This window comes from Delphinus delphis, chromosome 14 (assembly GCF_949987515.2).
Source record: "Delphinus delphis chromosome 14, mDelDel1.2, whole genome shotgun sequence".
NCBI lineage: Eukaryota > Metazoa > Chordata > Mammalia > Artiodactyla > Delphinidae > Delphinus > Delphinus delphis.
Genome location: NC_082696.1, coordinates 76583542 through 76598308, shown reverse-complemented (window position 1 = coordinate 76598308; position 14767 = coordinate 76583542). Strand labels below are relative to the sequence as shown.

The window sequence follows — 14767 nt, the reverse complement described above, 5'->3', positions numbered from 1 at the left end:
ATTAATTTATCCTTAAAACCCCCCATAAAACATATAGATAAGACCTTAAGACTTAAGGACAAACTTATAAAGTATCTTTATGTTATATTTATTTCAGAAAGTCAAATAATATATTCTGCTTTAAGTATTTTTTCAGTTCACGAACATGTATTTGTTTTATCAAAAAATGGCAATTCCTGACTCTAATTGAAACAGAGCTCTAACTATGTTGAAGGAAACTTTGAATTTAAGGATATTTGAAATGCAAGTTGTATTATATTTTATTAATACAGATAGTGGAAGTGGGTAAGCAAGTACTGCCTGTAAAAACCAGAAAAGAATTTTCTTTCTTTCTTTCTTGAGTGTAGTTGCTTTACAATGTTGTGTTAGTTTCAGGTGTACAGCAAAGTGAATCAGTTCTACATATACATATATTCATTCTTTTTTAAATTCAGAAAAGAATTATATTTAGCATTGCAGAGGGGATCTTGCTCTGTTCAGTCCTTAAGCTGACTTTTTCTGATGGAAGATTTCGAGGCTTTGTTCCTATTTGAAGAACAGAAGAACAACAAACTCACCTTTGTGATGTCAGCAAGGAGAGTGGGCAGCACCGATTGGGTGTCAGGATCAAGACCTGGCAAAGACCCAACAATTTCTGTGGGTGAAAAATCACAAGGTTTGAGTGTTTCTTTTTCTTTTTTTCTTTTGTGGTTGGAGCAGTAAAACAGTGAAGGTTGGGAAATGTGGCGATAATCGGTTCTTAAGGAGTGGTACAACAAATCATCAAGAAATCAGCATCAGATGCACTAGTGGTCATTGATCTGAGTGATCTGTTGAAGGATGCATGCAAGGGGTGCATCTTGCTAGTCTATGGGACATGAACAGTTATTAAGGTGGCTTTTTAGGGTGTTTAGTTTTGTTGTACACATTTGGACCAAGCAGGCCAACTGATTGGCTAGGCCAGTGGGGACAAAAATATAACTAAGTTGACAAAGAAAGAAATGGCTAAAATAAATACTGGAACCAAGGACCGAATGTGAGTCCTTGCGAGTCCTACTTCCACCCTGAAGCCCAATTCTCAGATTATCCCAAAGGGTTCAACCAAGAGACCAACCCATAGTACCAGATGCTCTCAGAGATGAGTCTGAAGTTTTCACTGAACTTTCCTTGTCTAGAAATTCAAAAGTGAACCAAGAGGATTTTAATGTTTACTGACAACTTTAGTGACACACCCTACATCTCATCCCGAGGGATCTTTGTAAAGTTTTCCAGAGTTGAGTTTGACTCTCTAAACTACAGAAACAGAACTGACAGAGAATGCCAGTTTCAAGCCATGTCACATTAAAATGGCATTTCTAGTGCCCATCTATTATGCCAAGAGTACTGGGTGAAGAGTTCCAGGCTCCTGGGTCCCTCCAGGGCCCCCTCTGAGGACCCTGAGTGAGCCTGATTACCTGTTGATTTCTTTAGATCCATGCTCTTCTCTCCCCACTACTCCCTGCCTTGGGAGGTTGACTTATATGGACCATGTCAGTGGTTCCTTGCTCCCTGTCTTTGGGATGGCTTAGATCATTAGGCAGCCCTTCAGGCCTGGAGGTAGTAGTGGGGCCTTGGTGCTTCTAGCCCCGGGGAACTGTCCTAGTCCTCTGGGCATTAGAGAAACCTTTATAAATAGTCCCTTTATGAAACTCTTTTCAAATTATCCTAGTTCAAATGTGCCACCTGGAACCTGACCCATTTACTAGATGAGGGAATCTGGGCTGTGCCAGATGAGGGAACAGAACTCTCCTCGAGTTCTTCTCTCCACCTGGGTTCCACTGGGTGACTGTGGTCGAGCTGGGCTGAGCTGAGCCTCTTGGCTTCCCTAGAGCTATTTTTGGTGTGAAGTGGTCATGAAAGGCTCATTGAATGAGACCCGGGGGGCAGTGAGGAAAGACAGAAATGATAACCATCCGTGATTGGCCTGTCACCAAAATGACTGACTCTACAGGACCCAAGTTAAAATGACAGTGACCAGGAGACAGTCACACCTCCTCATCTCTCTGTCAGGATGAGGATAAACTCAGAACTATGAAATCACCCACTGACCATCAGTGAACTGAATTGACCCCATATCCAAGGACTGGTCTTCCTCCAGTGCTTTGCTGATCAGCTTTCTGAGGTCTGAAGCTGTGGGGTAGATTTCCATTTGCTTGTCTTCCTCCATCGTTCCATGAAGGTCTCCTTCACTTTCAATTTTGTTGGAATCAAAAGACAGGAGGTCCCCTGCAGGGCTTTTTGCTTCTGCCTTGTCTCTCTGAAAGATGGCTGTAAGTTGCATCTCTGTAGAGCTTGACCTGTAGATCACAGAGGACACATCACATCCAAAGCCATTGTTACATGCCTTATAAAGAGAATCACTATGTTGCTACAAAGCTTCAGGACAGCTTCAACCTCTTTCCTGACGGACTTTTAATGAATATCACACACTTGAAACTAATTTCAGTGTTTGTCAGAAATTTAAAAGGTAGAAAAAGAATTGACATATATTTCAGCTCTGAAATAGAATGTATAATGGGACTGAAATCCAGCTTGAAGAGAGACTATTAACTGGATCAAGTGACCATACATTTTCACTTCAGGTCTTTGTGAAAAAGTTAATTGTCAAGAGCTGCTGGTATTGATCCGTGTTTTCGTGGTCTTATAAGTGCCAATCAGCAAGAAGGATGAATTGTCTTTTTTCTTTTCCTACAAGTAGCCTCTTGTAGGATATAGCAGGGGGACAACAATATGTACGTGTTTTAGCCAAGTCAAAGCTTCAGTTCTCAAGGCTATTTCTTTTCTACTTTTTTGAAGAAGGATTTTTTAATTAAAAAATACAACACTATATTAAACATAATCTCTTCTTCCCTCAAGTTGCTTTTAAAATAACATCTTGGAAGATGTGAGAAAAGAGAAAGGGAAGTAGTTCATGATTAACTGTATTTGTTATATTTATTGAATCAGCGCCTTTACTCATGTAAACATGAAATAGGATCCTCTCTAGCTCTGTCCTCTAGGACCAGGTTTTACCTCTTAGTTTGTGCCATAAATCCACACAGAGGGATACAAACATGTTTTAAAGGTCACAGGAACCGATAATGTGTATTCTCGGCAGTTCTTCGGGTCACACGATCAATCAGAGTCTACAGTTGGTTATTTCCCCAATTACAGGAGCCAAGCTAGATACAGTGTGCCCTTTCCCCATTCACACTGACCTGGGAACCAAGTGGCAAATTAGTTCCTCTGCTTTATTACAGACTTAGGCGGCTTGCATGCACAAGTGTGCGTCCAGGCCGACAACTTCCCATCACAAATGACATTTAAGAAATTGTTGAAGCATACTTGCATCACAGATAGGTGTTTTTATGTTTTTCTTTTGAAAAGCTTTTGAGTTGTATAGAACACACTTTCGCTGATCAGGTAGGTCACTGTTTACCTGCTTCTCCACATAGTGATTTTGATTTGAGGGTTCTTTTCTACTACTGAGCAATTGATCAAATACTTCCATTTAAATAAGACACCAATAAAAAGACACTGGCTTATCCCAGACTTTATACGTAAAAATAATCTGCAGGAGTTTAGCACAGAAACGTGTGTGTGTGTGGGGGAAATGTACTATATTTCAAAACATTAAAAAAAAAGTTCAAATTACCCATCTCTTTCTTTCTTTGGTCTTCATGTCATCATACACAACGGGAACATGCAAGGGAGAAAGAATTTTCATGAAATTTATTGAGACATTTGATGAATCAATCACATACAAAAAAAAGTTTCATTGTCTCCCATGTTGGTTCAGAGCCATCAGACTTTGGATAGAAGTTTTGGGAACCATATGGATCTCAGGAAGTAAACATTATTCTATGATGTTTCTTACTAGGATTTGAGCCTTAGTTCAAAGATTTTAGGTACTTAAACTCTTTGATTTCCTTATATTCCTTTTACAGAGGCTTCAAATATATCCTATACATCTTAGGTTTTCAGTGGGGTGCTGGTGCCAGGAAGTTGTTTTAAAAAGTATTTTATAAATGGATTTCTCATCCCCTTAGTTTATTCCTGAAGGTAATTTATCTGAGACCAGACGCTGGAACTGGAGTTTTGCTGACTGTTTTTTGAATTGCTTTAATCAGTAAGCCTTGAGGGGATGGAGCAATTCACCACGCAACAGGCTGCAGGAAAAGCAAACCCCTGTTTACCGAGTGGATGGTCTGTTGCAGGCAGTTCACATGCTTCTTCATTTAATCTTTTCAACAACACGATCACCATTTTATAGATAAGGGAAGATGCAGAGAGAGGGAAAGCTGTCAGTGGAAAAGTAGCAGAGCCGAGATTCCAACCCTGGCCTGGAAGACCATAGCCTGGGCTCGTTTTGCCACGCCACCACCTGTTTGTGCCAGAAAAAAAGGCCATTTGGTCACCAGACTGGCGACAACATTTTGGACTTCTCTGAGCACATAACGTGAATTTAGTTTAGAAGCTCATCTGTCTTCACTGTAGACTAGTTTGCATTATCGAGAGTTAAATGCAAATGGAATTATATCATACTCCTTTTTGGGGGCATCTTTCACTCCACACGATTATTCTGAGATGAATCTATGTTGTTGTGTATTCCAGTAGTTCATTCTTTTCCTGAGTAGCAGTCTGTGGTAAGAATATAGCACAATTTGTTTATCTGTGACTCTGCTGATGGCTATTCGGGTTGTTTCCAGTTCTTGGCTAAGACAAATGAAGCTGCTGTGGATAGCTGTGTACACGTTTGTGAAGGAATATACCCTCCACCTAGATTGAATGATTGTTAATAGTTTCTCATAGTTGCTTTAAGAGATAAAGCAATATTTAAAGTGGAACCTTTAATGTTCCTCCTTATAACCGTGTTAATAATAGATGTTCTAACTTCTTCCCAGTTGTGTTACAGGAATCAAATGAGGTCACTGATATAAAAGTATTTGTTTAATTGTAGATCAGGTTTTATAAGAGTGAGCTCATAGAAAGAGGGTACCTTGAGACTCCTGGGAGTTTAGGTCTTCTGTGGGAAGATCTGGCTCCATGAGAAAGCAATTTCCTTCATAACAAGTTTACTTTACAATATTCTGAGCATTGTTTTTCAGGATTAAAAGTTTGCCACACTCATAAGCATATTATTTATTGTATTCGGGGGTCAAAATGTTTTCTGGGAGACTAAGTCTACGTAACATAATGGAAATCACTGGGAAAATGCGATCAAATATACTTCATAAGCATCCTTGACAGAAAGAAGGATAAACTCTTACAGAGAAAAACACACGGGAAAGATGCAGTTTCAGAGGATCTAATAACTTTAAAATATTTACCTTGCAAAATCTCATCCCCTAACATTTTGGTTTTCTTCTGAAACAGATTTTTTAAATTATTATTAGTTTTTCATTTATTTGAAGAGAGGAGATAATGAGCATTTGAACATTCACCGAGAGAACTGTTCCTATCCTTTCCTTCAGGTTTAAATTAAAAATGTATTCTTTAACTGCAGTGGTCTATCCAGGAGACCTTGCATCTATGCGGAGTATTCTCCTATCACCTTTTATTTCTCTCTAATCCATCTGATTTCACATGGAGTACCGTGGAGCAGCATCTTGAAATAAAGAAAAATGAGTCTGCTTTGGTAAATGTTAAGGGTTTCATCTGTTGTTACTTTCATGGTTCAACATGTCCCTCCTCTGAAATTACACAAATCAGAGGGCCTGATAGCTTCAAGAGAAATAAATGGGTGGAGCCCCCCACCTACACAACTGTTCTTTGTGATTATGTGGGACCCACCCTGTGGACCTTCTTGCTTTAAGACAACAGATGGTGACAGGCCAGGAGGAACTTCAAGAGAGGCCTGTCCTCCCGTTTTACAAATTCCCCTCAGTGCAAGGGATCTCATTCTGCTCACACCAGGGCTGATATATGCCCTGTGGCACAGTTAAAAAAATACCACATTATGATCCCCCTTGTAGATGTTTTGAATAGTGAGAACTTAAAAGAAAGAGGCAAAAGTCTTGCCAAAACTCCTGAACCCACACTGGAATATTGAGATGCTACTGGATATAGGCCTGCTTATGGGAAAGCTGTGGGAACATGATGGAACCCTGCTTTAGCGTGGCACTATTTTATTTCATGTCTTCTATTTAAATATTCAATTTTATAAATTTTGCATGGTAATACATTACTATGGACCAGACATCAGAACGGTATAAAAGTACGGTCAGGCATCAAAGTGATAAAACAGGTATTAATAGTTCCATCCCCATCCCTGTCTACCCAATTCTCTTACCCCTATAGGTACCACTTTTGATTAGTTTCCCCTGTCTCCCTAGGGTCAACTTGATTTGCTTAAACAATGACGGTACTTAGCACTGGATAGGACAGGCAATTGACATCAAGGTAACTAATTGCTACTTTTCTGGATCTGTCTCTGCTGAGGGATTTTCCTAAGAGGTTTGGTAAATGACATTGTCCTTGCCTGTTTATGAACCCGGAGGAAGGAAGGAGGTCGGCTCCTGTGTTACACCTTAAAAATCACCTAGAGTCATGTTCTAATTAGACAACTCCTTCATCCGAAATGTATTCAGATTTCAGGATTTGGCGGAGCTAAACAATTGGGGTAAAAGTGACCTTAAAATCCTCATGACATTGCTTTTAAAAGGGGATAGCAAGAAAGAAAGTTAAAAATTGAGAAGAGTCCGATTCTCTTACCTAAATCCTGACACATGGATTTCTTTGAATCCTGGAAGTTTCTTAAATACCTTTTGCATCTGCAGAGAGAAAGAAATTTATGAAATACTCTTTGGTTCTACTGGGTCAGATCTTATCTAACTGAGAAAGCCTAAACACTTTTGATGAGTTAGGGGAAAAAAGTGAACATGGAAAATTGAAGTAACGATTGAGGCCAAACTTTTTGTTCTCATTTATTTCTAAAACCCAGAGGAAAGTGTTTTGCTATTTATTTAAAAGCTGTAATTGGGTAGTTCTGACCTGCTTTACTGGTTACTTTACATAAAATATGAAATAATTTTAAGGTGGTATTTGGAAGAAACTTTTTTGGCTACAGTATTTTTATTTATACACACAGAGTAATGATCATATTTTCTGAATTGAATTATATGATTTGGAAAACATTGGTAATGTTAAAGGGATTATTAAAGTCAAACTGGTTGCTGTACCTAATTAAAATGGTAGAAGCATACATCAAACTGATCAAGCAAACATACATCAAATGGTAGAAGCTAGTATTCAAACTAGTGAATACAACAAACAAGAAGCAGACTCACAGATAGAACAAACTAGCGGTTACCAGTGGGGAGAGGGAAGGGGGAGGGGCAATGCAGGGGTAAGGGGTTAAGTACAAACTATTAGGTATAAAATAAGCTACAAGGATCCATTGTACAACATAGGGAATATAGCCAATATTTTATAATACTATAAAGAGTAAAACCTTTAAAAATTGTGAATCACTGTATTGTACACCTGTAACATACCATATCGTACACCAACCATCTTTCAATTGAAAAAAAAAAGAATGAGTAAAAAAAATGGTAGAAGCAAACTCTGATCTTATTAGTTTTGCTCTTTATGTGGACTTTACACTTGCTTGATTTCATATTGCTCATGACGTGTGTGATCAGAACAGTTTACAACTGCAGTACTCAGTGGCTCCCAGATCCACGGCAGCCTGGCTTCTGCCTCTGGGTTCCCCCAACAAGGATGGTCCTCTCCAAACCCAGGGGCACTTTCCGCTCCTTTTCCACAGAGTGCCTGCTTTTCTCAGGTTCTTCTTCCATCTCTCTGGCCACTTTCTCAGTCTCCTTCACTCCATCCTATTTCTGACTTCACCCTCTCCCTCAGCTGGAAGGATTCTGCAGGTCTGCATTCTCAGCCCCTCACTGCACACACACTCCCATGTGTGCAGGAAGCTCTGCTGTGGGTTCTGTGCTGGGCTCTCAGGACACATCACCATGGAAATGGGCTCTGCCCCACCCAGTTCACTCGTGGGAGGCAGGGAGGCAAGAGAGACCATGAGGAAGTGATAGCAGTTAGTAGTAAAGCACTGAAGGGAGGGCCCACCCTGTCCCCCTTTCCCTGCACCCACTCCCCTCTGCCTCTCGTTGGGGGGTCTTCCACAATCACCTGAGATGCAGCTTGGAGTTCTTCACATGGAAATCCCAACTTTGCCACCAACTAAATATGCCCAAACCAGAGTGAATCTCTTCCTTCCAGATCTGCCTTTCCTCCCAGGCTCCCTGTCTCCGTCAGGGTCACGAACACCCATGGTCTTCTATCCAGAGAGTCCAGCAACCCTACACGCCTTCCCTCTGTGCTCCTGCTGTCCAGTCACCAATGCCTGCTAGTCTGAATTCCACATGACTTTTGTTTCTACCACGTTCTTCATATTCCCATGGCAGGCACACCCTCCCTGGCTCCCCTCTGACACTGCTGAATGGTTTTCTGGATGTGTGTAGGGGGAGGGAAAGGAAATGGGTTCTGGGGGTGTGCTGGGGTGGGCGAAGGAAGATGTCCCCTTGACTACACTTTCTTCCCAAGTTAATCATTCCCTATCTGTTGCCCTTCACTAAAAATCCTGTGATGGGCTGCAGTGCCTAATGAATAAGGTCCGATTCTTTAGAATGATATTTAAGACCCTCCACAATCTGCCCCTCCAAGTACATTTCCATTTGCACTTCCTGCCATCCTGACCCCTTCAGCCAATATCATGTCCTCTGGTCACACTAGACTAACTCCTGTGTCTCCCCAAATATGACACGTACTTCCTCCAGGCTTCTGTGACCTTTTTTTCCCTTTAGCCCCAAATGCAACTTCTCCTACCTTCTGCTCATTGACTGCCTCCCCCACGCCATCATTCAAAGACAGCTCAAGCATCTTCTCTATTGAAAAGCATTTGTAGCTCCCCCAAGTCAGGCTCCATTATTTCTTCTCCCTGCTGTTCTAGAACTTATTGCCATACGTCCTGTAAAACAGTCCATGAGGGGGCATGCTGTCTCTTCATTGAGATTATGCTTCCTGGGCTCAGGGATTGTGTCCTATTTATTCATCTTTATCTCCTTTCCTCCCAGTCTGTAGCAGATCGTCATCCGTGTAGTAGGGACTCAGCAAACTTTGCTTAATCGAGTTGAGAGCATCTTTTCTTTCTCTAAACTCATCAATATGCCACTGCATTGTCACTGTATCTAAAATTACTGCTGAGTCTACATTATCTATGCCAAGGACTAGAGCAGTGACGCACAGATAATCCCCAAATCACTTACATTGGGCTTTGGAGTGCATCGTGGATTTTTTTTTTTTTTCCCAGCAGACTGATTTACCACCTAAATTATATTTTATTGTACCAGTATTAAAAGTGGTTTTGCTCCCTGAGTGTGTAACAACTGTAGTGATAAAGGTAGCTCAGCTTTTGTGTGACGAGGAGATGGCTGTATACACCTGAGTTTAAATGTCGGTTCTGCCGGGTTTTCCTGGTGGCGCAGTGGTTGGGGGTCCGCCTGCCGATTCAGGGGACGCAGGTTCGTGCCCCGGTCCGGGAAGATCCCACATGCCGCGGAGCGGCTGGGCCCGTGAGCCATGGCCGCTGAGCCTGCGCGTCCGGAGCCTGTGCTCTGCAACGGGAGAGGCCGCAACAGTGAGAGGCCCGCGTACCGCAAAAAAAAAAAAAAATCGGTTCTGCTACTTTCTAGCTGCAGGACCTTGAGTTTATTGCGTAATCTCTCTGAATCTTGGTCTTCTCACCCAAAATGGGATAACAATACGTGTATTGTAAGGTTGTCATAAGGAATAACTAGTAAGTGCCTGACACGGTGAGCAGAGAGCTGGTAATATTGTTTTATTTATTTCCTTAGTCTTTGCCACCTCTACTGGATTCCCAGCTCCTTAAAGCTCGATTTACTTTTACTTCCTCAGTGGGCACATGGCATGGAGGCTGGCAAGGCAGAGCAAGCCTTCAGTCAGTTTTTTTTTTTTTTTTTTTTTTTTTTTTTTTGCGGTACGCGGGCCTCTCACTGTTGTGGCCTCTCTCGTTGTGACCTCTCCCGTTGCGGAGCACAGGCTCCGGACGCGCAGGCTCAGCGGCCATGGCTCACGGGCCCAGCCGCTCCGCGGCATGTGGGATCCTCCCGGACCGGGACACGAACTCGTGTCCCCTGCATCGGCAGGCGGACCCTCAACCACTGCGCCACCAGGGGAGCCCCAGTCAGTTGTTTTTGACAGACTTCAGGGGGAATGACAGGATGAAGGTCCTCACAGAGGTCAAGGGCAGGGGGCCTGGGTAACAAGTTTCCGTGCCTCCGCTCCCACCTCACGGTGGGCTTAATAGAGGTGAGAGAGGAGGCCAGTTTCCGCAGAGCTGATCTTTATTACGGGGGCAGGTGGGAAAGCTCAGTGGAGGCCTTGTGACAAATGGCTTTGGGGCCACAAGGCATTTGTGCCCCCAAATGCCATTCCAGTGACAGCACCTGGCGTGGACTGTTTTAAGTGTAAGCTGCAGGTTCTGGAGCTCAAGGTTCAGACCCTTGACTTGTCCATCTATCTGGTCCAGGACACCAGTGATGCCGTTACACATCTGAAAAGAACCCATCACACACAGAACTGCTTCCGGAGAAGCCCCGGCTGCGACGTGTGCAGCAGGGAGCCTCGCGGGGAGAGCAGCCCCTAAGCCCCGGCTCCAGCGGACGGGATTGATTGCTGGTCCCGTGTCCTCTCTGTGAACCTGGCTGTGACTGATTAAGAATCAGCTTTGATTAGGAGGGTGCAGAAGGCGTCTAAGGAGGCGATGACAAAGGCCTTCAGTTAATTCTGCTAACTTATCTTCCGGTAGACCTTCTGATCATGGAGCGGCTAACCACTAAATTGCCAATTAAGTGCCCAGTTAACCTTATTAATATGTGAAATGCACAGAGGCCTTCCTGATTCTGCTGGAATGTCTGTTAAAAAAAGGCAGCCGTGTTGAGTTCTCCTGGATGTTTGCACAGCAGAAAGCATTTGGACAACAACTAAGCATTCCTTTTGACATTTGTATTAAATTGGTCATTAACTTTATTGTGGAAATTAAATTACTGCAAAGCACTGGCCATTAATTCCTGATTAGGCCTGAATGGCTGAGCTAATGCGAGTGTTGGGCTGTGGTGAGGCTGGCTGGTTATCTCAAGGCAGCTGCTGGGTGGTCGGACTGCTCAGGTGCCTGGAAGGGGAACAGGTGTGCTGAGAAGAGGGGCTCCAGTGACCATGTAAATGGAACCAGCAAGACTGATGTGATGGTCTCTGGAACAAAATCCAGCAAGACATGCTCTTCTTTGGTTGATAAATTTTTCAGAGGCTAGAAGAGGCATGTTCATTTGCTGAGCCAAAAATCCTTTCCCCATGCCTATTTATTTGGGAAAAATAGAAAGTATAGCCTAGTGGTTAAGAGCAGGAGTTCTGGTGCCAGGCTGCCTGGGTCTGAATCTGGGCTCTACTAGTTAATAGGTGTGACATTGTTGGGTGTATTAATTAATCTTCCTGCACCTCAGTATCTTCACTTGTCAAAAGGAGAAATGATTTTACTTTAAGTATAGAATCCCATAAAAAATCCCGTTAATATATATAAAACGTTAAGAACAGTGCTACTATTTCGATACAGAGCATTTTAGACTTGGAAAGGCACTTCGAGGTCATCTTTAGTTTCTAAATGAGGAATCAAGGTCAGGGAAGTGACCCCCAAATTCTCATGGCTAATTCTTGGGCAGAAACAAGACTAAAACTCAGATTTTAAAAAGTTACGATTTCTTTGCATTATTTTACATCAGGTTGTTTTAGGTGCTTGGAAAATTAACAACAGGTCAGTGAAGACAGTCTATGGTCAATGATCCAATTTTAAGATATTCTGACTCGCCTAAGGATTTGTTGAAAAGAATATTTCAAAGAACAAATAGAAAAGTTAACAGACAATTCTTTATTGTCTGTTATTGTCTGTTATTGTCTTTATTGTCTAATTCATTCTATCTACTAATCCACGTCTAAGTACTTCTCTGGTTCATAAATATCCCACGCTGATGCTTTCTCTTTGAAGTTCATAGAAAAGGTTCTTTACATTTTATTGACTGAATACTGATGCGGGGAGAGAGGTTGGAGGTTGAGAACGTTTTTGTTATTCATCTCCTCTCCAGCTAAGAGGAGGAAAGCATTGAATTTTCCAAGTATGAGAACTAGATGCCTGTTTTTCCCTGGCCACGCTAAGATGCTTGGGCACCCAGGCTGTTCATAAATGTAGCTCATGGTTACATAATCTCACGGATGCTTCTAATTTCAATTGCATTTCTACAAACAGTTACTGAGTAGTTAACTGCATCCCAAGCTCTGCATTAGGAGGTAAGCAGCAGAAATGAAAGAAGCAGTTCCTGCCCTCAAGGGGAAGCTCATGCCCTCATGGCAGTGAGTGTGGCCGGAGAGCAGAGAGGAGTGGAGACAATGAAAGCCATAGACGTGTAAACAAACAATCTCAAGACAAGGTGACCGGGTGTTAGCCCAGAGGAGAGGCACTGAACCCAGGATGCGTAGAGAGAACATTTCATGACGAAGTTTGTAAAATGCAACTCAGGGAAGGGCATTCCAGACAGAGAAGGCAGCACATGTAAAGACTAAAGGTAGGAAAAGATTTACAAGCAGTTCGCATTTCTGGGAAGTAGAGTGTAAAGAGGGGGACAGTAAAGAGCTGGTGTAAAGACGAGGCTGGAAAGGAAGGCAGGAGTCTTATCATGGCATAGAAATGCCAAGTTCAGCATGACAGTTTGGATTTACCCTGCAGGGAATGAAGAGCTTTTTAAATTAACCAGGAACAAGCAGCTGCGATGATGGTCAGAGATGGAAGAGCCATCTTGGGATAGTGTCTTGATTTAGTGACGGATGATGTGGACCATATAAGTTCTTCCACTTATCACCCATGAAGAATGCCATGCCTTTTAAAAACAACAAGTGCTGAAGAGGGTGTGGAGAGAAGGGAGCCCTTGTGCACTGTTGGCGGGGATGTAAATGGTGCAGCTACTATCGAAACAGTGCAGAGAGTCTTCAAAAAATTAAAAATAGAACTATCATATCATCCAGCAATTCCACTTCATTCCAGTTCTGGGGGTTTATCTGAAGAAAATGAAAACACTAATTTGAAAAGATTCACGGTCATTGCAGCATTATTTACAATAACCAGGATATGGAGACAACCTGAGTGTCCACCAATGGATGAACTGCTAAAGAAGGTGGAATACATCACACACAATGCAACATTATTCAGCCATAAAAAGAATGAAATCTTGCCATTTCCGACAACATGGATGGATCTCGAGGGCATTATGCTAGGTGAAATAAGTTAGAGAGAGAAAGACAAATACTGAATGATCTCACATATACGTGGAACCTAAAAACAAACCCAAAACCCCCGAAACCAAGCTCATAGATACAAAACATAGACTGGTGACTGTCAGAGGTAGAGATGGGTGGAAGGTAGGAGAAATGGGTGAAGGGGGTCAAAAGGTAAAAATAAAAAAAATAAATAAAAATAAAAAAATGAAAAGAACGCCTGGTCACAGGAAGATGAGTCAAGAGGATTTCTGTGCTGTTGACTCCCAGATCTGAGTCCTGCCTTGGGCTCTGGTTGTGTGAGGTGGGTTCACTCACCTGAAGCTGAGACTTGGCTGCAACCTCCTGGTAATACGGGGACTGCGAGTCGGTGAGCTCTTCCTTGAACTTCTGCTTTGCCAGAGAGATGCTTAGCTCCACCTTCTGCTCTAGCGCATGCTCAGCAGCATCAGTGAATTCTACTTCCCTCTCCTGGGTTAGAGTTAAAAAAAAAAAGAAGGGATTCTGTTAACATAAATCACAAGCAAATGGTTCCATTGTATAATATATGTTGATACTGTCTCAGGAAGTGGGTTATGAAGCCTTAAGTGCTTCTAGAATAAAAGTCCTATTAACTAGCAGTGGCCTCTGCATTTCACGGAGTATCAAAGCTCCGATGAGTTAATTATGTAGAATCCTTGAGAACTCCATCATTTTGTGACTGTGTGCTCTTCATGAAAGCATTTACACACACACACACACTTGTTTACCTTTTACCAATATCCTTTGGTTCATTTAAAAAAACATCTCCTCTACCATCTAGGGTAGAAACCTTTGCCTTCTCTGAACCTTTGCACTAGCAAATTACATCTGAATTGCTCACTTGGTACCTCTGATACACTCACATAGAAGACATAGATACACTCACATAGATACACTCACATAGAAGTTTTTTTTTAATATGGTAATCTTGTCACCCCATATAAAATCTCTTTGAATCCAGTGTGATTCCCACACTTCATTGAGTCCCTCAAAGCAAAAAACGTGAGACCATTTCTGCACAAAACTCTCAGTGAATATCCACGACAAGGCAGGTCACATCCTCAGCAACCTGTCCTAGCCTATTATTTTGTCTATACATCGGCCGTCTTCAGTCATAGCACATAGGCTATTTTGTTGCCCTTATTTGCACTATAAATTCCTTGAAGGACCGGACTGAGTCTTGTTTATCTTAGTATCTTTAGTGCATGGCCCAATGTTTGCTGAATGAAAGGATAAATATAGATGTAGGTGGTGAAAAGGATGTTAACGGGAGGATATGATGAATGTGAAATAAAATATTCAGGGGATATTTACAGGAGAAGGAGGGACCTATATCAGACTTTGAAGGAGACGGGGCACAGGTAATGTGAGAAAAGAGAGAAGGCAGACTGGAGTT

The 14767-nt window shown here is 42.2% G+C and overlaps 1 protein-coding gene across 2 annotated transcripts in view; it reads right to left on the bottom strand.

Moving 5' to 3' along the window:
* The window catches only part of IMPG1 (interphotoreceptor matrix proteoglycan 1), a 90945-nt gene that overhangs the window by 51790 nt on the left and 24388 nt on the right, over window positions 1-14767 (bottom strand). For both annotated transcript variants that reach the window (XM_060030634.1, XM_060030635.1), the window contains 5 exons: window positions 13669-13821; window positions 6712-6770; window positions 3653-3673; window positions 2068-2315; window positions 558-634 (listed from right to left, as the gene is read on the bottom strand). In XM_060030634.1, coding sequence (XP_059886617.1) covers window positions 558-634; window positions 2068-2315; window positions 3653-3673; window positions 6712-6770; window positions 13669-13821 — 558 coding nt within the window. The remainder of the gene's footprint in view (window positions 1-557; window positions 635-2067; window positions 2316-3652; window positions 3674-6711; window positions 6771-13668; window positions 13822-14767) is intronic.